At 51.4% G+C, this 26,428-nt stretch overlaps 1 protein-coding gene across 11 annotated transcripts in view; it reads right to left on the bottom strand.

The window, feature by feature from the left end:
* tenm4 (teneurin transmembrane protein 4) overlaps positions 1–26,428 on the bottom strand; it is a 139,119-nt gene that overhangs the window by 76,777 nt on the left and 35,914 nt on the right. For 10 of the 11 annotated variants that reach the window (XM_023807297.2, XM_072701254.1, XM_072701255.1 and 7 more), the window contains exons 2-4: positions 19,993–20,270; positions 18,089–18,361; positions 3,374–3,598 (exon numbers count right to left, since the gene is read on the bottom strand). In XM_023807297.2, coding sequence (XP_023663065.1) covers positions 3,374–3,598; positions 18,089–18,361; positions 19,993–20,215 — 721 coding nt within the window. In that variant the 5' untranslated portion in view covers positions 20,216–20,270. The remainder of the gene's footprint in view (positions 1–3,373; positions 3,599–18,088; positions 18,362–19,992; positions 20,271–26,428) is intronic. The other variant, XM_072701259.1, reaches the window with a different exon arrangement.

The following is a 26,428-nucleotide window of genomic DNA, read 5'->3' as shown; positions in this document are numbered from 1 at the left end:
CAATCTTAGGTGCACATGTGGTTCTCTACTACATAGCCTGTAAAACTGAAGAGCAAAAGACACACACACACACACACACACACACGGGATGAGGGATGACTGGGTGTGTTAACAAGCCCTCCTTAAAAGGCCGGCACACTAAGCCCCTTATCAGAGAGCCAGAGACATGCATTCATCAAAGCGTCCACTAAGCCATTAACCCTGATCTAATCTCGCGACAGCTCTGTGGACAGACAGGCCACCAACACACAGTGCAGGACTCTGAATAATAATAATAATAATAATAATAATAATAATAATAATCATAATAATCATAATAATAATAATAATGCAGACATGTGAGGTACAGATACAGTAGGTGGTACGGACTGATTCATGAGCGCAACGAGATGATGTCATAAACGAGCGCCAGTCAAACCTTACACGGTAGACATGGAAATAATTATGGAAAATGTGAAAATATGACAGTTCTGTCTCATCCCGCTATTTTCATACAGATGAATGGAGACGATTCTAGCGATTATGCAAAATAATCACGGTCGCTCAAATAATCGCGATCACGCAATTATGTAATAATTCTGACAGGCCTGATAATAATAATAATAATAATAATAATAACGAAAGGGATCCATCACTGCTGGTGCGTAGATCCCTAATAATAATATGGTGTGTCCTGTAAAGCACAGGCATCACAGTGACCTTCAGACGGATAACAGATGGCTGTATGGGTGGACGGACATCAACATATAGCTCAGGCCTCAGCACACAGGAAGCCTCTAATGTGAGTGACAGGTAGCCGAGCTGAGAAACGACGAACTGGCAAGGGCCCCCCACCCACAAAAGGGCCCCCTCATGGCTCCGGCAGCATCCAATGAAGAGAGCCGCACTTAACGTGTCACTTATACAAGTGCCAGAAATACAGAGATATATAAAAAAAACATAGAGGGTTGTTTAGTGTCGCAGGACCGAGTAGCAGGTTCACAGAACACGTTTTAAGGCAGAATAATTCATTAAAATAACTAATTTGTGTGCGTATGTGAATAAATACCAAGGTCTCTTTATTATTTAAAAAGGACCATGATGGGGTCAGGCCGTTAAGTAGAGGAATAATGCCTAGTGACACAGCAGCGACTCACAGAATCAGCTATTAGCATAAATCCTGCTTATTTACATATAATCAGAAGTGGGGGTGCATGCTTGAGAGGTGTTCTCATGGCGGGCCGCTCGCCCTGCGATGGAGGAGTCTGGAAGTGCCATCCCGCCCCCCCCCCCCCCCCCCGCCAGGGAAGCGCTTTCTGGAAGGGTGCTCCAGGCGTATCTTCACGTGTCATTTGTGTGGCGGGGGGAACCTAAGCCGTCAGCTGTTTCAAGAACAGATCACTGTCCACTTAGTCCTGCCCCCCGCCCTCACCGCATGGCAGGGGATCACGTGACCATAGCCCCCTCCCCCAGAGTTCGATCCGATTTCGGCAATTGCTTTGCTCGACCGCCAAGGCCGCTGAATTATTTACGTACCTCGCTCACTCTGTAAGACGCACTCAGGACAGGCTGCCTGTGTGCAGATTCCAATTACTCCGGAGGGGGGTGGGGGGGGAGAAGACCCCCATCTCCAAGCTCAGCTCAGTGAGTAATGACTGCAGTCCCCCCCCCCCCCACACACACACACACACACACACACACAGACCTGGTCTCATATTTGTAAGGATTGTCCATTCATTTCTACAAGCTAAACCCTAATCCCTACTATGACAACCATATCCCCCACCCAGCCCTAACACTGACCATAAGTAACCAAGCAAAATCTTGTGGCATTTTTTTAGCATCATGTTTTTGATTGCAGTCACAGATTTAGTCACAGATTTGGTCCCCACAATGTCAAAACAACAGGCTTTTATCACATTGTGGGGACATTTGGCCCCCTCATTGTAATATATACATAACCCACAAAGACACACAGACACACACACGTGCCTGACGTGGCACACACACAGTCAGGCATTCGCTTACGCTTCCAGTGACCTCTGCAGCATCATAATCGTCCAAGGATCCCATTAACGATACCGGGCTGCGGGCCCACAGGCGGCAGTCTGGAATTACAGCACAGAAGCACCTCCCCCCCGCCCCACAGACGGAGGGTGGGGCAGGAGCCCGCCGCAGGTTCTGCACGGAAAACGGATGCTGTTCCACTCGCCCTTAAACGGGCCGATCACCCGATCACCACCTTCACCCGGTGCTGAAAGGATTTAGCTAAATGTCAGAAAACAAACAGAACCAATTCACGACTAACCTTCAGCTCATATTAGGCTCCAGTGATTCACAAAATACTGGGAGAGAATCTATTTATTTAAAGTAATATCAGTATGTCATTAATGGAGCTTGTCTGTAGTAGCACCACAAACGAGGCATACGCTCGTACGTAAAGCTCCGATTCGAAGCGATGGCTTCGTCCTTCACACATGCCTCACACGATATTTTACATATTTATCCTCAGGCAGTAAAAAAAATAACAGAACCACCTCGGACCAAACGGCAACCGAGAACGAAATGTAGGAGCAACAAATCCCCTCCATGCCACACAAACGTAAAAAAGCAAATAAATTCTGGCAGGATGGAAAAAGTTGCCACGGCAGTAACCCTGCAGCCAGATGGCCAGACGAAAACGCCAGACGAAAACGCCAGCCGTAAAACAGTCGACGAAACCGAGGAGGCTTTAATTTCATTAAAATATCGCTCGCGCACACAAGGGGGGTAGATTACTTATTGATTTTTTTTTTCCAAACCAAAGAGCAGAGCTCTGTAAGAAAACAAGCGTAGAGCCAGAGAACATAAGGACGCTGATTCGCTGACTACAGAGTCAGCCGTTCTGTTTGTTCCGCCAAGTCCGCTCCTCTCGTCTCGAAGGCACGACACAGGGAAAACGTGCCCTGCATCTGGCGAGTTTCTCGTGACGATTTGGATGGACATAAAGGAATCGAAAAGCCTGAGGCACCGCAGACGGCCGCAAGGGCAAATCCCCCCCCCCCCAAAGTGAGAAGGTCACGGCTCACCAGGACCAGGGAGGTGCATAATGCCCCCGACACCCATGTCTGGCCCCGGGCGGCATGCAGACACTGTGTGGAGCCAATCGCTTCAAGAGGAAACATCTCATTTCTGGCTGAAGTTTCCCCTGCCTTTCATCTTCGCCCTCCCCCACAGAAGCCCCCCACCAGATTACCCCGGGTGAAACTTAGAGCTGACATTTTGACTTCCATCTGCATCGCTAAAAAGCGGCGAGCGAATCCACCCCTGGCCACAATCACGAGAGATGGGGGATTAGCACCGACGGGGAGCCTCACGAGCCGGCAGCAGGCAAAGAGTCTGAGGGCAAACTCACCGTCAGCCGAGGCAGTGGAAGGAGGGCCCCGCTTCCCAGGGCCCGCTTTAACTAAGAACGAATCGGGGCCAAACTCATCTTCGGAGTCAGTGTCCCGGCTTGGCTGAGCCACACGGCTACCTAGCAACCTTCTCTGGCTCTCATTGGCTGGGAGGGGGAGTGGGAGAGAGGGGAACTGTTCGACTGGGGAGGAGGATGAGGCGGATGAGCAAGGCAGTGGAGGACCTGTGGACCACAAACAGAGACAACACGGGAGGGGGGACAGAGTCACACACTGAAGAAGGACGACAACATAGCAGACATTCAGACGATGGACAAAGTCATGCATCACTGAATAAACAGATCGGGCTGGTGGCTGGACCGGGATCGCTGGGGCGCCGGCCAAGTCCGCCAATGTTTTCAAAGACTTGGGCGTGTTTGTCTCAAGTTCTGAATAAAGACAGATTTGTTTGCTGGAAGATGTGCCTCGCACGGGGAATATAAATACAATTCAGGCATGCGCATAAAATAAACAGAAAGCTCACCACGGAGAGAGCTACTTAAGAGAATTAATCATCCAAGGGGAAACCATTAATCATCCTCGATTTTAAAGGTTCCGCTATACGTTTAGATGGCAATATCGCTGTGATTAATTTAAGTTTGAGGAGGAACGTACTGGGCGTGGGGAGGTCAGTGTATCTGCATTACACAGCTAATCAGAGGAACCTTCTACCCGCTATCACACGTCCCGCCCGGCCGTCTGTACACGTCGGAGGGTAATTCATTAGGTTAGACGCAAAGCTAGGCTACGCCTGAAGGGGGCGCACTCACCGCCGGCACTGTATGCTGGGAACAGGTGCTACAGCATCACACAGTATAGCTGGCCGTCACCGTGGTTGTCGTGTGGCACGTTTCACTCTGCTCATTTTTTTTTTTTAATTATGTCCTCTCACATAGCCCCCCCCCCCCACCCCCCTGACTGCAAGGACCCTTGAAAGTACACTGTGCGTGGGGAAGACCTTGTTTATCTTCCTTATCACTGCATTAGTCAAGTCCATGAGCTCCATGGTCACCATACAGCATATCTGTAGATTAGCGGCCTTGCGTCTTGCAGTCCAGACCCCATTACACAGTCGGTGCTGCTCACGGGGCCAGAAAATAAAAATAAAAATCACAGCTGCGCTTGTCTCACGCATAAACACGGCCCGCTGCAATCCCATCCACGCAGCAGCGTGACTCACTCCGGAAACACCGACACAAGGGAAGCAGCTCCTGGCTCCTCACACCATGTCGCCCCCCTGCTGCGCAGGCTGCGCAGGCTGCGCAGGCTGCGCAGGCGAGAGCAGGCCAGATTAAATGACGACGGATTCAGAATTAGCATTCATCACGTCGCTCTGCAGCAGATACAGAGCGTGCGCAATTAGCAAAATTAGCATAAGTGCTACGTATGTTGCTTTTTAAGAGGGTTGTGCTTGAGCTTCGGTGTGACGGCGGCCCACAGCTTCCCTTCATAAAAGCCAGAGGCTGGACAGCGTGTCTCAGCGACCTGTTTCTATCGGGGGACCCCAAAACGGAGTCTCGCCAGGTCCGAATTCAGTAGCCCGAGTGTACTGTCGACGAGCGTGAAATGCCACAGTTTATCAAAAGCGTAGGACACCCCCAGTCCCACGGATGGGACTCCTCCCCCCAGTTGATGAGGTCGCCTTTGACATTAAGGTACATTTGCCAGCGTTCTCTTAGAGTTATAGAGAAAATGTTCTAACTGCTCACAAGTGACATCAATTGGGATATAAAGTCATGCTTAGTACAACTTCCTGTGTTGTAGTGTGAACTGCAGACTCTCTTCACTTTCTGTCCACGTCACTGAGCTCTGCCTCCATTAATCGCCTTTCCCTGTTAATTGGCATTTCAGGTTTCTTCTCATCCTGTGACTTGGACAGCATACACGGACTTCGAAAAGGCCAAGAGTGTTCTTATCTAGTTCTAGCGATTGCTGCCGCAAGCTGACATCGCCAGTGCAGCGCTGGATCTCCTGCTGATTGGCCGGTTTGAACGACGCCCTCTCTCCTCGCGAGGACAACAGGAGCCAGAGATGAAGGAGCAGCATGAGAGCGAGAGAGAGAGCGAGCGAGAAAGAGCTGGGGGCCTGTGGAGAGTCACTTCGCAGGAGCCGGTGGACACTTAGCAGAGAAACACGGGCCAGTGCAGCCAATCGAGAGGCTCATTAGCTGGGGTGGAGATGGCAGGGGAGATCGGCAGGCAGCAGCCAAGGGTAACACTTAGCGCTGAGTACGTTACGCTCAGCACAGCCTGCGTGTTACGCTCAGCACCGAGTGTGTGTTACGCTCAGTATTGAGTATGTTACGCTCAGCACAGGCTGTGTGTTATGGTCAGCATTGAGTGCATGCTACACTCAGTACCCAGTGTGTGCTATACTCATCATCGAGTGTGTGCTGTGCTCAGCACAGACTGTGTGTTACGCTCAACAATCAGTGTGTGTTGCAACCAGCACTGACTGTGTTTTACTCCCAGCAGTGAGTGTGTTTTACGCCCAGCAGTGAGTGTGTGTTATGCCCAGCAGTGAGTGTGTTTTACTCCCAGCAGTGAGTGTGTTTTACGCCCAGCAGTGAGTGTGTGTTATGCCCAGCAGTGAGTGTGTTTTACTCCCAGCAGTGAGTGTGTGTTACGCCCAGCACTGAGTGTGTTTTACGCCCAGCACTGAGTGTGTTTTATGCCCAGCACTGACTGTGTTTTACTCCCAGCAGTGAGTGTGTTTTACTCCCAGCACTGAGTGTGTGTTACGCCCAGCACTGAGTGTGTTTTACGCCCAGCAGTGAGTGTGTGTTATGCCCAGCAGTGAGTGTGTTTTACGCCCAGCACTGAGTGTGTGTTATGCCCAGCAGTGAGTGTGTTTTACTCCCAGCAGTGAGTGTGTTTTACTCCCAGCACTGAGTGTGTGTTACGCCCAGCACTGAGTGTGTTTTACGCCCAGCAGTGAGTGTGTGTTATGCCCAGCAGTGAGTGTGTTTTACGCCCAGCACTGAGTGTGTGTTATGCCCAGCAGTGAGTGTGTTTTACGCCCAGCAGTGAGTGTGTGTTATACCCAGCACTGCCACGTGACCCAGTGTGTTCACCCTGCAGAGCTGCTGAAAAACACGCCTTTATAACATCTCAAAGAGCAGCCGAGCTGCTGGAAGAAAGCCTGCCAGCTGTTATGAGCCTCTTCCTCCATTCTCTCACCCCGTTCCGGGTCAGCGGAGCATGTGCAGCGCCCCCCAAAGGCTGCTGTGAGGGACGCCTAGCCGGGAGCGGCCAGCTGAAGCCTTCAGCCAGAAGCGCACATCTCTATCCGCCTGGGAGACAGCTAATTACCGGCAGAGCGGCCAGGCCATGATTAGCAGATAGAGGGGAACAAGGAGCGTGGTCTCCATGGTTATCCGTGGACCAGTCCCCCGAGGGGGGGGATGCAGATGTCTGTCGGCTACGGTGCATGAGCCACAAGGCTAGATTTGTGTGAAAGTTAATCAGTGACGTGGCAAAAGCTTGCGGACATGGATGCTCTGCCAGTGCAGAATCATCTCCTAATATTATAAACAATGATAGTAGCAATATGGCTTTCAATATGGAGACATGGCCTGCACCGGCAACGCTGCGCTGCTCTCTGAGTAATGGCTCAGCCTTTGTGTAGGCAGTGCTCAAAGGAGTCACTTTCAAACTGTTATATAGGTGCAAGAATACTCCGGAGCACAGAAAGCCATTTATATATGCAAATATATTCAGCTGGCAGACAACAGAAGCATTGTGGGTTAAACACAAGTCCCGGAAGACCATCACCCGGAGTGATCTTCCCTTTGCATCCAGTTTGAGACGGCAATCCTTAACCAGTTTGATTTAGGCGGGTCAAGCGGCAGGAACACGGTGCCAGCGAGGCCCAGCCAGCGCTCTGGATGTTCTGCTGGGGGGGGAGCACACCTTTTGGATCAGGATGTGGCAAAGGGGGGCTGCTAGACACTTGAGATCTAAGCTGAACGGCCGGCCGGATATAGACATACGGTCAGATCAGATGTGATAGCTGCTTTTACACAAGGATCACTTTTCAAATTGCGAAACCTCCTTGGTCTCGCTTTCGCTCAGGTTCATCAGAAACAGAAACGAGACGAGCGGGAGGCATGTGGCTCTGCAGGTTAAGCTGCTGTGCCTGGGAATGGAAGGTTGCTGGTTTCAATCCCAGGGTCAGTGCAATGACCATTAGGCCCTTAATCCATGGCTCTGGGTTCTGTCTGAGCTGCTTCCTCAAAAGCATGTTGTTCTGGATAAAAGTATCTGTTAAAGGTAAGGTATGTATTTTAATGCAAATACCATTCTGCAATTTCCAGACAAGAAGTTTCGTTATTGGAGGAAATGCTGAAAGGTAGACAGATTATACACAACCTGTGATTTTGGATATGGGGACAAGGGAGAAGGGGAGCATGCATGAATGTGATCCCAGGATCGCTTTGGGGATGTAAACCAGCCCCACAGACACCGGGAACGCCGGACTGAGCAGCAATGTGAGGGTGATGGAGACTCAATAACAGCCACCTGACCATCATACCTCACCTAGAAAAACTCAGGGTCACTTAACTCTGCCGCTAGACACAGCTCCAGCCATCCTGAGGAATTACAAGTCCTGTACTGTTTTTTAACCCCTAGGCACATGGCGGGGTGAGGGGGGGGGAGCAAACAGGTGCCACAGCACCACCAACGTCACCAAGGAGTCAAACTGTAAATCAGCGGATGTGCGTCGTAACGTGTGAGCTGGCTGAGTGTCATACAGCCAACACTCCGCCTCCCCTGATGTGCGTTGTCCTATTAACGCGCCGTCAGGCAACAGACATATCGAAAGAGGAGCGTCATCCTTTATTTATAGCAAAGAGACGCAAGGTTTTAGCGTAAATCCGAAAGCATCAGCACCACCCTGTTAATGGAATAATACAATGCAGTATTTGGCCTGCATACTGGACTGACAACTCCAGGGTTGCGGGTTCGAATCTGGTGGAGGTAGGATATCTTGCCCCAGGTTTGTGGGAGTCTCCTCCCGTAGTTCAAAAACAGGCAAATCAGAGACTCCTAACAGTGCATAGTGAGTCCTGTGATGGACTGGGAGTTCCTCTGCCTCATGCACACCACATGACTGGGTAAGTGGTTAAGAAAGATGGATGGATGATTTACTGCTTTTGTAAAAAAGCATTTAAAGCATTCATCTCAGCTTAAGGGTCCCTGCACTTACCGGCGTGCCTGTGCTGACGTGCCTGTGCTGACGTGCTCTCTGCCCCTGTTCTCTCTGACCTCATGAGCAAATGTTACCCAGTGTAAACACAGGGCGGCCGGAGAATAAACACGGTGTTACCACTGTGGCGGAGACTCGGCCCGGAAAGACGCGACAGAATGTGTAGCTGTACAAACAGGGGATGCTGAAAGTGTGAATGGCATCACCTTGGACAGGGGGCACCAGCTGGGGGGCCGCAGGAACGCACCCGGCACGGAACGCATCCGGCACGGAACGCATCCGGCACGGAACGCACCCGGCACGGAACGCCATCTACCCGATTCAAAGAGGGAAATCACAGGTTCACAGACAATGTATGCAGTGGGGGTTGGGGAGATTAACCATTTATGATCTGTGCAAAGCAGCAGAGTTCATTTAAAGATGCAGAAGGTGTGAATCTCGCCCCCATTGTGGACGGGTCACTGTAAAACACAGGCTCTCTTTCCCATGGCTATACCTGGTGTCTTGCAGCCCAACTCGCAGAATGAGAGAGCTCACCGAGCAATCAGCCCTCACCCTGTGCACTGCCCCCCACCTCCCAGTGCGGTGGGTGCATATCTGAATGTGGGGGGGGGGGGCAAAACCATCACCAACCACCTGTCTGCCTATTAAACAGCTTGGCATTGCTCTAAAGACGACTGAAGTGCGTGAGCCACAGCATCAGAGACAGCGACACTGACGGAGATGTTTCAAAGGGAAATGTTACATTATCAGTGATACATTTCAGCTAATTGTGCTGGAGCCTGTAGGGGGGGGGGGAGTTAATTCGTTGCCCCCCCCCTCCCTCACCCCAAGGTATTTGCTGTGTTCTGCTGTTCTGTTCTGTTTGATAGGACCTGCCACCCCCCAAATGTCAACAGCCATGTGCTTCCCTTCCACTGAGATCTGCTCACTGACCTACCAGAGAGCTTCGGTCAGCCACACTGCACCGAGTGTTCCTACTAACCTCACTGCACCGAGTGTTCCTACTAACCTCATTGCACAATGTGTTCCTACTATTCACACTGCACCGTGTGTTCCTACTAACCTCACTGCACCGTGTGTTCCTACTAACCTCATTGCACAATGTGTTCCTACTATTCACACTGCACCGTGTGTTCCTACTAACCTCACTGCACCGTGTGTTCCTACTAACCACAATGCACCATGTGTTCCTACTAATTACACTGCACAGTGTGTTCCTACTAACCTCATTGCACCGTGTGTTCCTACTAATCACACTGCAGTGTGTTCCTACAGTACCACAATGCACCACGTATTCCTACTAGCCACACTGCACTGCATGTTCCTACTAACCACACTGCACTGCATGTTCCTACTAATCACAAGCAGCACTGTGACCAGAATCTGTGAAGATGGCAAACACTGTACAGGATACTGACACTGAGACACCTTATTGGGAATGTGGAAACATTTTACGGTGGTATGACGGCTATAGCCATTTAGGCCACACTGTAACACAAACAGAGCCCAGGCCTCCTGCAGTGACAGTCACTGCGACACACCTTGCCTGCCACTTCTGCAAACTGAGGACAGTGACAGGCAGACACATCGGCATCTGTCTTGCTGCCCAGCCATTTGGCTCCCTGCTTTCTAATCATGGCTGCCCTGGACACACCCATCAGTCCAACTAGACACCAAAGGTATAATAACAAGAAGGTGGCCAGGCAGTCATCGCCTGAGTCTGTTACAGCATCACCCAGAAGTCAGCAGGAGATCAGAGACACCAGCATGTCTGCCCTGGCTGAGTGGTCAGGATGGAAAGCCACAAAATCACAGTATTCTCTCTCTCCTTTATGTCGGCGCCCCCTATGGAGAGCATCTGTGTCTACGTCTTCAGTTTTAATGGGCTCAATAAAAATCACGCTGCTTTGTGTGCAATTCTGCTGAGCCTGCATCATATCAATGGGTCGTTATATCGTCACCGAAGACCTTCATCCGAAAGCTGTAATTTACTCCAATGAGCTTTAATTGATATTAAACCTTCTTGTTCCGAACGTCTCCATGAGATGTTTACTGTGCACTCAACAAACCTCATGGAAATTAGCTAAGCTTTCCCCTCATCTCCCAAGGTTTCCATTAATCAATTCCTCATCAAGTGGGACTTATCTGATAGATGTTTCTACCAAAAAGTATTCGAGTGGAAAATTGCTTTCTCTAATCAAATAAATAAATAAACATTAACTACGCCGACATTCTCATCACTACAGATTCAGAGCAGCATCATACTGTAAGTGTTCTTAGCACAGCAATGCTCACAGGTTCACTGGCAACTTTGCAAAGGCTCACTTTTCGAGATACTATCATGCTGCATAAATAACACATCTACTGCGACTTTGTTTCTTTTTACTTATTTAGCAGAACCTTTTATCCAAAGTGATGCATGTTTTTTTAAGATGCAGTTGGGGGTAAAGGGCCTTGCTCAGGGGCCAGGACGCTCTGATGGAGCTGGGATACAGGCAGGGAAGCTCTGACGGGCCGGGATGCTCTGATGGAGCTGGGATACAGGCCGGGACGCTCTGACGGAGCAGAGATTCAGGCCGGGACACTCTGACGGGCCGGGACACTCTGACGGAGCTGGGATGCTCTGACAGAGCTGGGATACAGGCTGGGACGCTCTGACGGGCCGGGATGCTCTGACGGAGCTGGGATGCTCTGACGGAGCTGGGATACAGGCCGGGACGCTCTGATGGAGCTGGGATCCAGGCCGGGATGCTCTGACGGGCCGGGATGCTCTGATGGGCCGGGATGCTCTGATGGAGCTGGGATACAGGCCGGGACGCTCTGACGGAGCAGAGATTCAGGCCGGGACACTCTGACGGGCCGGGACACTCTGACGGAGCTGGGATGCTCTGACAGAGCTGGGATACAGGCTGGGACGCTCTGACGGGCCGGGATGCTCTGACGGAGCTGGGATGCTCTGACAGAGCTGGGATACAGGCTGGGACGCTCTGACGGGCCGGGATGCTCTGACGGAGCTGGGATGCTCTGACGGAGCTGGGATACAGGCCGGGACGCTCTGATGGAGCTGGAATCCAGGCCGGGATGCTCTGACGGGCCGGGATGCTCTGATGGGCCGGGACGCTCTGACGGAGTTGGGATACAGGCCGGGACACTCTGACGGAGTTGGGATACAGGCCGGGACACTCTGACGGAGTTGGGATACAGGCCGGGACACTCTGACGGAGCAGAGATTCAAGCCAGGATGCTCTGACAGAGCCGGGATACAGGCCGGGATGCTCTGACGGGCCGGGATGCTCTGACGGGCCGGGATTCAGGCTGGGACAGTCTCACAGAGCTGGCATATGGGCCGGAAACCGCATCCAGGGGAGACGCTGGAAATGCAGCCTGGGAATGGATCTCCATCGGAAAACTAATAAATTGTCTCTGACAACGGCCATAAACTGTGAAGGATCGATACAGTAATATCAGCAAGGGGGCGTAATATACGTTAGGGTTAGGCACAAATTACCAAGGCAGGAGTGTTTTTTCAGGGACGGGGAAGGGGGGGGGATGCAAATGACGCCCATAGGTAATAAAACACTATTTAATGAGCCGGTGCAATTAAGACTGGTCTGACTGCCAGCTCAAACCCGGAGCTATTTCCATACTGGAAGAAAACAAATGGAACCCAATGGGACGGCTGTGGTGTCTTCAGTCCCATCCGTTTCCAGCCACATGGTACGACAGCAGAGATACAGCAGTACTCTGTCTATCTTTTTACAGTCGCGCAGCTAATGAATTAAGGAACACGCAGATCTGTGGGCGCTAATGCTATTTCCTGATCTCTGAGCTCTGCTGACAAATACTGCAGGACCCCCTGATGATACAGACAGCCCTCCTGACAATCCTCACCAGCCTCCCCTGGTCCTGAGCTTCTCTATAGCAGTGTTTCCCAACCTGGTTTGCAGGGACCCCCCCAGACAGCCCACGTTTTTGGTCCCGGGAGCTGGGAGGGAGCAGAAACATAGACCGTTGGGGGATCCCTCGAGAATGCTGCTCTATATGACCCACTCTCTTCCAGCAGTGGTATTTTATAATCCGACTTAGTTTTGTTTTAAAAGGGGGTGATGTTTCTGGCAAACTTCTTTGTATTTAGCTTCGGGGAAGAGAGGAAAAAATGCTACAACAAATAAAAAAGAAATATGATAATTTACTGCAAGAACCTTTGATAATTTGACCCCAACAAACAACTTGAGCCCATAACTTCAAGAACACAGATATTGCATCAAATATCCGATTCCAACACATTAATTAATAAAGACAGAACTAGATGATCAAATGACAAATATTGTGGCACGTTACTTACAATTTGAAGCGTTTAACAGAGACAGCAAATGCTACCTAATATCCTGGACTGAAATGTGCATTTTCCACTTTGTTAAGAACTCTCAATTTAAGAGTTCATTTTCCCAGACAGCGCATTTGCTTAACTGAATTTCGGTTTTATTTTACATGTAAACGAGTGAGACCACAGGCCCTGTGAAGGATGGCCTGGGGCGACGCGAAACACGCATTATGCATCCTGGGATGCTCACCCAGGCAAGAAGGGTGCACACTGCATTACAGCTCTCACTGCGTTCTGGGCTGTATTTCATCTAAATGCACTGCGGAGTACCAGAAGCAGGGCGCACGCTCCATTCCGCAGGATTCCCTAGCTCTCCAGTAATGCTATAGTCCACAATCTACTGGGGACCGGGTAATGTGGAGAAATCAAAATTTATGGTTCCACAAGGCTGTAAAATAAGCCATTATGAAGACAGGCAAATTCTTCTAGAAGTTTCTTATTGGGAGTTTTAACGCGACAGGCAGGGAATGTATATGAGAGAGCACCGGATTGGAGAGCGATGTGATGTCACAGCGCCGTCTCTCAGACCACGTTCCAGCTACAGCGACACCATCCGCCGTCTGTCAGCGTGACTCAGTGCCTGTCCGTCCGTCGGCCGGCATTCTTGCTCCGGCAGCTAGTTCATGCCTCACACACATGTACGGCGTCCCGTATTAGCAGCGGTAACTGGATTAACTAGTTATCAGGTTATCAAGGCCTGCGAGGCTGTAGATGAGATTTAGCAGCACTGATGTTTGCCTGTCCTTATGCAGTGCGGTCTATCCCTCTGCAGTGTGGTCCGTCTCTGTGAAGTGAGGTCCGTCCCTGGGCAGTGCGGTCTGTCCCTGTGCAGTGCGGCCTGTCCCAGTGTATTGCTGCCCGTCCCTGTGCAGTGTGGCCTGTCCCTGTGCAGTGCGGCCTGTCCCTGTGTGGCTATGAGCAGATCTCAAAAGGGCTAAATAAACCATTGTGACCAGGCCCAGCTGATCGCTGACTGACGGTGACTGATGGGCTGCAAGCGTCACCACATGAGGCTCACTGGGAAACTAAAATGAGAATTACAGACACAGGGACGTGCAGCTCTCTTCCAGAAGGACAGAATACGCCCATTTTTAGCTGTGAAAGGGGGGGGGGGTTTATTGTACTAGAGCCCTTGCAGATAGAGAGCGACTCTCGATGAACAGAGAGCGTGAATGAGGGTCACTAATGGAGATCACATGCAGGCCATGAAACACGTTCGCTACGTCCCTGAAGGAACTACTCCTGCCTAGTGCCCCCCCTCAACAACCTGGCAACACACTCTATGCCTGCCCAGTACCCCCCCTTAACACTCTGACAGCATGCTATTGGCTCTCACAAGGACTCTACGATTGCCCAATACCCCCTTAACACTCTGACAGCATGCTATTGGCTCTCGCAGGGACTCTACGCCTGCCCAGTACCCCCCCTTAACACTCTGACAGCGCGCTATTGGCTCTCGCAGGGACTGTACGCCTGGCCGCTTCCCCCCCTTAACACTCTGACAGCATGCTATTGGCTCTCACAAGGACTCTACGATTGCTCAATACCCCCTTAACACTCTGACAGCATGCTATTGGCTCTCGCAGGGACTCTACGCCTGGCCGCTTCCCCCCCTTAACACTCTGACAGCGTGCTATTGGCTCTCACAGGGACTCTCTGGGGGCTCAGACCTCCTTCCATCATTCATGACACCCCTACAAATGAAACGGGGGGGGGGGGGGGGATTATCCACCCTCCATTTCCCGCCATTTCCTGCCGATGTAAATGTGGCTCCTTACGGCTGCCGAATGGATCCCGTACGTCAAAAGTATTTGAGTATTTAAGGTCGGGCCAAGGCATAAGCGGGGCCATAATTCATACAGAGGGGCCAACGTCATCATTAACCAATGATATGTTTCAAAACGGGGCATGACAAGGGTGGTGGCATTCCGAGGGCCAATCAGCTTTCAGCTAAGGCCTGTGCCCCGCAGCCCCACCCCTATATATGCCTCTGAGTGATGGCCAGTGCAGCCATCTGTTGTCATGTTGTCTAAAGGTGTTCAGGTAACTTACATATTCCCATTCAAACTGAATCATATTTTTAAAGGTACTGCCTGCCTCATCAGGCTCAAACTCATGTGAGATGAAGCCCTAGTTGGCGTACAGAGACGGACCTCCAGTTAAGGATCCCCAGACTGCCCAGAAGTGAAAGGAAACGTCAATGATAACTTTCAGCACGAAATGACTGCACATTTCGGGAGATCTAATTAATACGCTGCAATGGGTATCGAACGCACTGCGAAGAAAGGTCTGAGCCGCTTAAAAATGGGCCTGCTTTGTCGTCAGCCCTCTGAGGCCTCTCTGTAAACACTGACAGATGTTGGCTTAAGGATAAAGTGACAAGACAAACACACAGCCATTCCATCACTGGGACTCAGAGGAAGCACAGGTTACGCTATGGGTCACGCATTAGCAAAGCAAATGAAATTAAAAGAAAGAAAAATATTCCGCAGGCCAGCGGCAGCTCTGCCAAACCGCAGTGGGACGGCGACGTCCCAGATGAGCTCCGATTAAGGCAGGCCTGCAGAACCACGAGATGAGAGTCACGCTCGGGCCTCACCAGCCGGTACCGCAGCCAGCGATGGAGCAGTAAAAATATTTCAAGGGGGGTGGTAGGGGGGGTTTCCGATGATAAAATTGGCTGAGCAGATTGCTGATGATAAAATGTGCCGAGCGGGAGAGGGGGAGGGGATCGTGAGTCTTAGATTAAAATGTGTTTTGGACCAGAATCCCCCAGTTCAGTACCCCTGATATAGTCAGTACATGTACCTTATTGTGAATGACAACTGACAATTACAGAGAACAATTTAGGGGCATGGTGAGGCGGGGGGGTCCAAAGGGGGGGGCCTCTATGTCAGTCCCATGAAAACACGAGCCCAAGTTCACCGATGCTAATGAGAAGTCAAATAGATCCTCCTCTCAGGCGACGGTTACTGGGCCAGCTGCAGGCCATTGTAACTGAGGGACCCGGTCACCGTGACAGACACGCTGCTTGACATGGCTTTGAAGGCCCCGTGAGGGCGGGCGTCAGATGGGGGGGCACCGCGCCGCGGAGGATGTTTATAATAACCCACACCCACTTAGTGCCTGGTAATGACTGTTTACAGTTTAGCGTGGCGAGCGCTCATGCCGCATGCTGATTATCTGGTCTGGCCGTGGTCCGCGCGCGCTATCCATACCGAGCGGCTCATCAAGCCTCCACCCCGCATGCCTTTCGTCTGCGCGAGACAAATTGCTTAATTTGCATTGCCGCTTGCAGACAGTGTCAGACACACAGATAGAGGAGCGAGGCCCCGCATTATCATATGGGAGAAGGGGACCACTAAATGAAAACCTGCCTTTAATAAATCTGCTGCGGACTGGATGGCTCGTCCGCAATTAATCTGCAGCTCCGCTCGGCTGGGGTGAGAGGGCGTCGTTAAAAATCAGCCAAATTTTCCCTTCCCATCAAAACAGTTCCGACAACCACAACGTTTACGTATAGATCCGAACTGGCGCAAAATGTTTACCGTGAAGCATAATGGAAACAAGAGACGGATGATCTGATCTGAGGTCAGCCCCTGCCCTTGTTTTGCTGGTTTCTGCTTGCTCAGTGACATTTCCAGTGACGGCTGTTTCTGTCACATCCAGTCACGTCCCATCTAAATGGATTGGTGACCCAGGCCGCCATTTTGGGTTAATATGGGTCAGAACCGTCTGTGTGATAACGAGCGGTCTGGCCAGTGACCTCTGCTCCACGCTCCATTAGAATGACCGCACAGGGTTAATTTCCAGGGCTGGGAACTTAATCAATGAATGTGCAAAGTTAATTTAAAAAAAGCCTTAAGTGCATTGTGGGTACAAAGGGATCTTGGTAGTACTCCCCGTAATGAGGAAGGTCTGTGAGATGGCTGAACAAAGCACAGGAAGTTCTGCCCATCGTGGTGATGTCATCACCCTAGAGGATATGCAGCAGTGTTTGTATCACAGCTACTGACGCGAGATTCATTAAGTAGGCGTTTCGTCTAAAGCAGACCGCCAAATAAAGCTCATGCATTACAATATAATACCGTTATGGCCAATGAATCCAAAGATTAAAATACAGTGTTTGTTAATTGGCTGGTTAATTAAAACACTGCTGCCCACTAAGTCATAACATCGTTTTAAACGATTTTAGACGAGAGACTGGGACTCTGTAATTGTCTTATGGTCAGTTTTCATTATGTCTTTTACACTGCTGATTAAAAAAGTCACACAAGCAGAAAGAAAGAGAGAAAACGTCTTAAAGCAAAGCACATCAATGAGGAAGAGACGGCGTGTCGGGGAAAACGGGTTCGACCTGGAAGGCTAAGCTTCTGAGAGACTTATAATTAACATATAATAAGCAGATTGAAATGTGCGTCTCGACTGGCCGGCGTCGGGAGACGGTGGCCAGTGTGGGGCCTTGCCGTCCTGCCCGGACCACGTCTGAACAGTCCTGTCTGCTACTGGAGGACATAGCTGCTGTGAGGTGTGACTGGCTGCCCTCACACACGTATGTGCGTGATAATGCCGTGTGATGGATAATGCCGTGTGATGGCACACTCCCTCTGCTGATACAACGGCAGTTTTTTTAAAACTGTAATTTTTTGTTCCTCTCCTCCGTTGTCTTGTGGTTTCTTTCTTTCCTTCTTCCCCCTTTCCCCGTTTCATGCACCATCCTGTGCAGCGGAATACCTCATGCTTTTGTGAAAAGCAATATATAAAAAAATTTACTGAGATGGAGGGGGGCTGTTTGTACTCGAGGCCGTGGGGATCTGACCCTCTGCAGTCTGGGTCAGCGACAGAGGCACAGGGATGTGAACTCACAAAGACCCCCCTCCCGCACACACACACACACACACACTTTGCGGATGCCTTAAGGGCGATGGCTTGGCGGGGGTACTGTCCTGGGGCCGATACCATGAAACCAAAACAGAAAGCTGCCCCCCGACACACGGGACACCCGAACTCGAACAAGACAGCAGGAGCAGAGTACTGAAGGCGTAAAGTGAGGAATCACCAGCGTGAGGCGCCCGCCTACCGTTCTCTGTGTTCTCGTGCTCCGTGTCCGTCAGCGTCAGGTTGGAGTTGGCCCGGCTGGACAGGCAGGAGCTCCGGCCCGATTTGGAGCCCCTCCCCCCCCAGAGGCGGACGGCGTGCTCGGGTGACACCATGCCCTCAGTCTCCGTGTCGACGTCGGAGCCGGCGCCCAGCGCATAGCCGCGATGAGACAGGCCCACCTCCGTCCGGTAGGCCATCACGCGGGGAGGCATGGCGTCCGCGAAGCCCAGGTCCCGCAGGGAGAAGTCCGCCCCTAGGAGCACAGAGCGGGGGCATGTTCAGTCACCGCGGTCCTGTCACGCCCCAACCGCTGATCTTTAATTAAACAGCCTCATGCAGCTGCTCTACTCTCTAGTGCCCCCTGTCTTTGGCACCAGTATTTATATATAACCTTACCTTGGTTCCCAATCAAGCTGTAGGCCTGGCACTCATCTAGGGGGTATGCTGCCCCCTCCCTAAAAAGATGCTGAATTTGGCCTGAAAGCACTGAATTGTGTAGGGCTAGGGAGTGCCTCAGTTTGGCGTGGGGGTGTGGGGGTGGGGATGGGGGGGGGGGGGAGCAGGACCATGGACATGGCGCAGGTGGCTCCTCCCTCCTCTGTGTGTGACAGCGTGAGGGATGTGTGTTTGGTGAAATGGCCCCCTTCCCCCACCCCCAGCCCAGCCTGACAGCCCATCATTCCCGGCAAATGCTCCAGGTAACCATGGGAAACAGCCAGAGGGAGGGATGAGCAGAGGAGCTCTCAGCGCAGAGCCGGCAGACGTTTTACAGCCTGCTGGACCTCCATCATCCTGTGTGGTCCGTACGGTAGCGAAACAGAGAGAGCCCGGGACGCCCCCCCCCCCCCCCATGCTAATTCTCATGGCACAGCTGTTCCACGAAGCCTACCCGCTGAAGCCACCAGCGGCAACAGTGTGCGAAATCGCGAACGGCGTACGACCAGTGTGGTCGGGGAGGCCGCTCAGATGTCATGGGTAACGGCTGAGGAGATTCACGGCCCGCTGCGGTGCAGGGTGTGTGCGACGCCTCAGTGAGCGGTGGGCGAGGATGAAGACATGCACCCATGAGGCCGTGACGTGGCCGCCCGCGTGTCCAGCTCAGCTCGCTCTCAGATGCGGCAGGAGGACCATCTTCACGACTCACACAGGCTGAGCACAGCCCAGCTTTTCCAGACACCAGCGAGGGTACTCACCGTGTACTCTGATATTTTTAATTACTAACATGTTTTTAACAGTATATACAGATGGAAAGCGGATAAATTTGCCTTAAGCTCCAACCTCTAAGGTATGAAATCAGGGGATAACTTCCTGATTTTCCTAATATTTCCAGAAAACTCCTCGATGGACTGGACTGCTTCAGCGGCACTGGGCTCTGTTAGCCCTCCCTTCCCTGTCCACGCCGGTGCAGACCATCTCGGTGCTGACGGATGTCACTGTCCCCGCCCTCTAACTCTCATTCACCACCCCCCTGTGGATTTATAAAGCTCGGCTTCAGCCGCACTAAATGTCTAAACAGGATTTAACTCCCGCAAAAACACTGTGTTCCTCTTATTTACTGCTAATTAAATTCTGCGGCCTAAAGCCCCATCTTAGGAACTGCAGAGCCTTTGGTACCACTTTTCCGGAAAGTTCCGTGTTTGTTTTCTCGTGGGCTGGACAGCATGATCTACAGGCAGTGGGGGCAGTAATGGAGACCCTCTCGCCAGGGGAGTCTGAATCGAACCTGTGTCTGATGGACGTTAATGATTCCGCTCCCTCCTCCATGCTTGTTAAAGGTCATAACACTGAAAACCACAGTGATGGGGATAATAACCCACAATGACATTTGCTCTCGTTGTCCCGGCACCATATCGCTTAAACAAGAAGGAGAGCGAAGGGCCTCACCCTGTCTCCCGAATTCATCTGCCTCCCGGTGCACAAGGTCCTTGACAAGGCCCCCGTAGGCCAGCCTGGCATCTTGGTCAAAGGCCTTCAGCGTCTCGCTGGAGCTGTAGGACTTGGGCTGCGGCCTGCAGCCCTCGCTATCAGCCGGGGGGTCACCGTAGCGACGCTCCTGGTCCCGGCGCGCCGTCAGGGAGCGGAAGAGTTTGTGCTCGTTTGGGTCCATCGTTTCCTCGTCACACGCTTCAGCGTCCAAGGTTGGCGAATCAGTCCCAGCAAGTCTAGAAGAGAGGGAGTCAGAGGAGCCAGTCAGAGTCTAGGAGAGAGAGAGTCACGGAAACCAGTCTGAGTCTAGGAGAGAAAAAAATCACAGCAACCAGCCAGAGTCTAAGAGAGAGGAAATCACAGCAGCCAGAGTCTAGAAGAGAGGGAGTCACAGCAACCAGTCTGGGTTTAGGAGAGAGGGAATCACAGCAGCCAGTCTGAGTCTAGGGGAGAGTTAATCATAGCAGCCAGAGTCTAGAGGAGAGGGAGTCACAGCAACCAGTCTGGGTTTAGGAGAGAGGGAGTCACAGCAACCAGTCTGAGTCTACGGGAGAGCGAGTCACAGAAGCCAGTCAGAGTCTAGGAGAGAGAATCACAGCAGCCAGTCAGGACCCAGCCTCCTTGGGACTAAACAAGCACATGCCTCTTTGCTGTTTGTTCAACAGCCTATGAATGTGGCCATTTAAATGGGAGGAGTCATTGTACAGCTGAGCCTGTCTGTACCCTTCAGAGACATCCATACTCAGCCTGTGCTGGATACTCACTCACAAAGATATCCGTACTCACCCTGTGCTGGATACTCACTCACAAAGATATCTGTACTCAGACTGTGCTGGATACTCATTCACAGATATATCCGTACTCACCCTGTGCTGGATACTCACTCGCAGAGATATCTGTACTCAGACGGTGCTGGATACTCACTCACAGAGATATCCGTACTCACCCTGTGCTGGATACTCACTCGCAGATATATCCGTACTCAACCTGTGCTGGATACTCACTCGCAGAGATATCCGTACTCAGCCTGTGCTGGATACTCACTCACAGGGATATCCGTACTCAGCATGTGCTGGATACTCACTCGCAGAGATATCCGTACTCAGCCTGTGCTGGATACTCACTCGCAGAGATATCTGTACTCAGCCTGTGCTGGATACTCACTCGCAGAGATATCCATACTCAGCCTGTGCTGGATACTCACTCGCAGGGATATCCGTACTCAGCCTGTACTGGATACTCACTCGCAGAGATATCAGTACTCAGCCTGTGCTGGTTACTCACTCGAAAAAACCTTCCCCCTGCACGACATGCATGCCGCCGCTAATTCCACAGAGAAATTCAGCTCACGCCGTCCGTTTCTTACACTTATTTATGATCATTCCTCTCCATCACGTGACGGACAGGAAGCCAGCAGTCCTACGCAGATGCATCTCAAGTCAACATAACACCTCAAAATAAGCCAGAAAGCGTGAGAGAAGATGGTCTGGCAAGAGCCAAACTGCGCCCAGGCGGGGAAAGTCTGGAACTAAGCCCTCATGAATAAAAATAACCATTGTGAAAGGACAGGGGGTTGATCAAAGAAGATCAAGACTGGGAATCCAAAAGAGAACCACTGTCCTTCACTGGCTCTCCGTTCAGACGAGACCTTCCAGAGAGCTTAAGAGCTCTGCTGCTACAGAAGAGGTTCTGGCAAGGCTGCATTGTGTCACGGGCGATTTACACTTGGCTGCATTTTTTAAATGAAATGTACAGCAAGATAAAATGACGGACAAGCTGGGAAAACGAGGAATTTCCTGTCACACATATGGAAAGTCTTGAGTGGACGAGATGCATATGTATCGAGACTGACTGAAAATCCACTACAAGTGGTCCTGTTTTCCCCTGGATGTGCAAGGATGCGGAATCTGGTCCAGTTATAATGTTTCGCACTCGGTTACACAGTGGATCTGAATGCAATTTTCAAACAATAATTTGTTATCCTTCTTAATTCCCTGTTAAAGAGCCAGATATTCAGCCGGAAGGATCTGGGAAATGCAAGGATCAATCAGGATTAATCCCGCAACCTGCAGCATAAGGCCGCACACAAGTTTGTTTTACCAGACAAGGAACAACACTGGGCTGTGGTCCCGCCCCCAATTAATCCATCTAATCATGAATTTGCATGATGCTAAGTGCCCTTTTAAGGGCAGCAGGGGTGAGGATTCCTAACAAAGCAGGACAACATGACACAAACAGCGATTACACCGTCTTACCTATGCGATGAGATATATTTAGTTAAACTCATGGTGCCGTTTTTCAAAGAAATAAAGAAGAAATGTTTTGGCTATTCAATTACAGCCATGTTTTAATCATTTCATGATTCACCACTGGCTGCTATCCTGAAATAACTTTTGCATTAAAACTTCAGCCAGGTGCCCGTGGTATGAATCATTATTATAACCCGGACCTAAATTAACCTGTTCAGCTTTAAGCGTTGTGAAAATGCCCCATTAATCACACAAAGGTCTCTGGCAGAAGTCCGCTCCATGTGACCCTCCCATCATGGCCGTGTTTAAGAACCGGTAACGGCCAATGATTAGCGCGATTCACCACAGTCTCACACGCAGCTGCAGTTCCTTCCATTTTCCATCCACTTTAACATCTCATACCTAGAGAGAAACGCAGCCCGTTCTCAAAGTCTAATCACACCTACCGAATGCCGAATGAAAGGGGCTCATTTCCAGTTTAATCTCCAGCTTATTGTAATGACAATCAACCTCCCCCCCGTCCCACTGCACTAATGACTTTAAATGCATGTGTAACTGGATACTAATGAGTTCTGCTCCTCTGTTTCCTTGTATACCATTGACACTGAAGCAGGAGATGCAGCCTGCCCGCTGGACCGCTGTTTGAACACCCTCAGGCAGGCCTAGGGGGTGGGTGGGAAGGGGGGGGGGGGGTTCCCATTTTCCACAAGGTTCACAAACACGAGAGCCTTTCTTCAGACTCGAGTGTGTTTCCATGGGATGCAGTTCAAACCCCAGGTTTGGGAAAAGCCTGATGACATGTGACTCAGAGGCTTGTGGATGGAGGGCCCGGATCGGCCGGAGCGGACCCCCCAGACTGGCACCCCGGGCATTTCACTCAGACAAAACAGGAGGGGAGGAAAAAATCTGAAGCCGTTCCCAAAAAAAACAGGCTTTCAACATCCTTTCAGCGGAGCTGAACTTACCAGGAGTAAACGACACAGAGGAGACAGACTGACCCTTATTGTAATATCTAGGCTGAATGAAGCTGAATAGGAAGTTTCCAGAATGAAGGGACGCTTAGCTACCATCCTTTCGTCTCCTTCCTCAGATTAATTTGTTTTATAATACTGTATAATTCGCCAGGCCTCTGAAAAGTATATCTGGCTCCTTTGTATCGAAACAAGGTCTTCATTATCGCTGAAGGCTTTGTTGGCGTCGGGTCATCCTTTGTTGGTGCTGACGGCTGAAAAGATGCTGGTGATTAATGACTCGTGGACCCCGAAGGGGGGAACACTCGCCGTCGTCAAAAGGAGCCTTTCTCCTGGGCTGAATCAAGGCCGGTCACTTCCATGCCACCTTGCCCTACCTCTTGCCCGGGATTCCTCACCAGTCTGACCGGAGAGCCCTCCAAGATTTACTCGCATTGTTTATCATTTAAAAAAAATGCAGTTGGGTGAGAGGCACTGCAAACAGCTCTAAATGACAAGCCTGCCACTCTAGGGGCCATGGGAATCGGAGGGGACTGCAGACGAGGCTTTCAGCAAAGAAACGGGCGACAGGCACGGCGCGCGGAGAACCGCGCGCGGAGGCGCCGCAGAACCTCGGATGTGAAAAGCCAAAGTGCTACTCTTCTTTGGGATCATGCTATCTGTTCATTGCCTGCCAAGATTTTCTTCTTCCCGGGGTCTGAAGTAATGATGTGCCCCTGAAATCAGGATCCTGAGCAGGAGACTAAGCTATTCCTGAAGATTCACGGGATCGTTAAGCACCAAGACTCTGGTGTGAGATGACATGCGGTGCTGGGAGGGTGTGACACTCCCACCCCAGTGACACCTTCTGGATACTGTGGCTCGGATCCTGCCGCTCAGTTACAAACCTGGGCTCCCGTTTATTAAAAGTGGAGAATATGTAAACAGACATCGCAGGTCACAGGGAGAGACGCGGTGCTTCGACATTGATCATTTCCGCACCGGCGCTCCTGTACAATCGAACATGTGATGTAAGTAATATGCTGTCAACAGCCGGTAAAAAATAACTGGGACTATTGAATCAGAGAGAATGTGCTGATAAATTAATTACCTTCTTCAGTTTGGGATTTGCAGTCAGTTCAGCTATAGACTGATTACTGGGATAAATGTCAAAGACCGCAGCATAAAACTCACCCCACACAGCAAACTACACACAGGTCCCCCCACACACAAACTGCACAAAGCTCACACCATAGAGATCACTCCACACAGCTCACACCATAGAACTCACCCCACACAGGTCACACCATAGAGATCACTCCACACAGCTCACCCCACACAGCTCACACCATAAAGATCACTCCACACAGCTCACCCCACACAGCTCACACCATAAAGATCACTCCACACAGCTCACCCCACACAGCTCACACCATAAAGATCACTCCACACAGCTCACCCTACACAGCACACACCATAGAGCTCACCCCACACAGCTCACACCACCAAGATCACTCCACACAGCTCACCCCACACAGCTCCCCCCCACAAAGGTTACAGTACTCGAGTCCCTGTGGGCGGTCCTTGCTTACTTGGTGCAGACTGCCCGGGTCCCTGTGTGGGGGGGCTCAGCAGGGGATGGAACCGGTTCTCTGCAGCTCGGCCCATTTGTGAAGAACAGGGTCCCCAGAGCAGGCTGAACAGAGCCATGTATATGCAAATCGCATTGGCCCAGTTCAGTGCAAATCAACGAATTGTGCTCAGCGCCACCATGTGGCTGCTGAGGGAAGGAGCCCTTTCAACACAGAGACTCCTTCCCAGTTCTGTCCTGCCCTACATCGGCTTCCTGCGACTATGCCCTCGTACTTTTGCCCTTTGCCTGGGGTGTTCATCCTCCGCACACACTCACCGCAGAGCCAGCACCCCGGCCCGCAAGCCGGATACGCCAAGATCCGCTTTACGTAGCTGATCCAAGGCGCTGGAGACAGATGGTTCCCCTCGTGTCTCGCTGCAGCAGCGGCACGGGTGCTAACTCACCAATTAGCAAAAGATTTAACAAAATGACTGACGTGGACAAGCCAGCTCCACCAGTATGGTACCTCTGGGACCGATGGGGGATTAAACTGGCCCCCAGACACACAAAACCCAAAGGTAGCTGGAGTCACTCTGTCGGTAAAACAACCAGTATGAGCTGACAGCGGAGCTGACAGACAACCTGTACATGTACACTCAGCGGAAAACATACCCCATGGACACGAACTGAAAATAAACAAGCAACTCAGGGATAAGCTGACAGGAGCTGCCATGACAGAGTTAAAGACTTATATCAGACGCTGGCACAGAGCAGATCCCCGGGATACAGGACCTGGTCGTCCACACGTGATCATTCCCCCTCAGCTCTGAAAGAAAGATATGAAGAGCAGGAAACGCCGTTCCAGGATCACGTTGGAGGAAGCCCACCAAAAGATGAGGTATTCCCCCAAAAAATCCACAGCTCCAGGAATAATCTGTTAAGTGAGCAAAATCGCACGTCACAGCATGGATGAGGATCACAGAAGCGGTTACCTCACACACGCTCAGGAAAAGCTCCTGCACAGGCCAGAGGTGCGTAACACGGAGCCGATTTCGGGGGGGGGGGGGGGGTTTGGCCCAGACCTGCTGGGGTCGCGGCAACTCTTCATCACGCCCCTGCATCCGGAGAAGTTCTCCACCGGGGAAAATGTGCCGTGTGGGATTGAGAAGAAATCGGCAAGTGTCCTGTCTGCTGCCGGGATACGACTCTCTCCTGCTCACTGCTCCGCCGGCTCCCCTTTAATTCCGCGTTTTGTTTGCGTTCCCCTCAAAGGCTCCTTCCCACAGCCGAAGGCGCCTTTCCGGGGGTCGGACGGCCTCCGGATATGGGGAGCGGCAAACTTCACAAATTAAAGGTGAATGAGTTTTTCATCAGAACAAAAGCCGGCAGAGCTCTGTTCTCGGTGGGGGGGGGTCCTGTCTCGACTCCCGGGCACAGCTCGCTGGAGCTGCCGGGTACCGCCCCCCTCAGACACGCCCCCCTGCCCCCTCCCAGAGACCCACAAAGGATCTGAGACACACGGACATAAAGGAATCCCGACTGGCCGGAATGGTGTCCGCACGGATCTTTGAGCACCACTGAAAGTCGCTCGCCCCCTGACGAAATCACTCCCTGCCCCCCAG

The sequence above is a fragment of the Paramormyrops kingsleyae genome, chromosome 17 (assembly GCF_048594095.1).
Source record: "Paramormyrops kingsleyae isolate MSU_618 chromosome 17, PKINGS_0.4, whole genome shotgun sequence".
Taxonomy (NCBI): Eukaryota; Metazoa; Chordata; class Actinopteri; order Osteoglossiformes; family Mormyridae; genus Paramormyrops; species Paramormyrops kingsleyae.
Note: the sequence above shows the minus strand (reverse complement) of the source record. Positions and strands in the feature narration are given on the sequence as shown.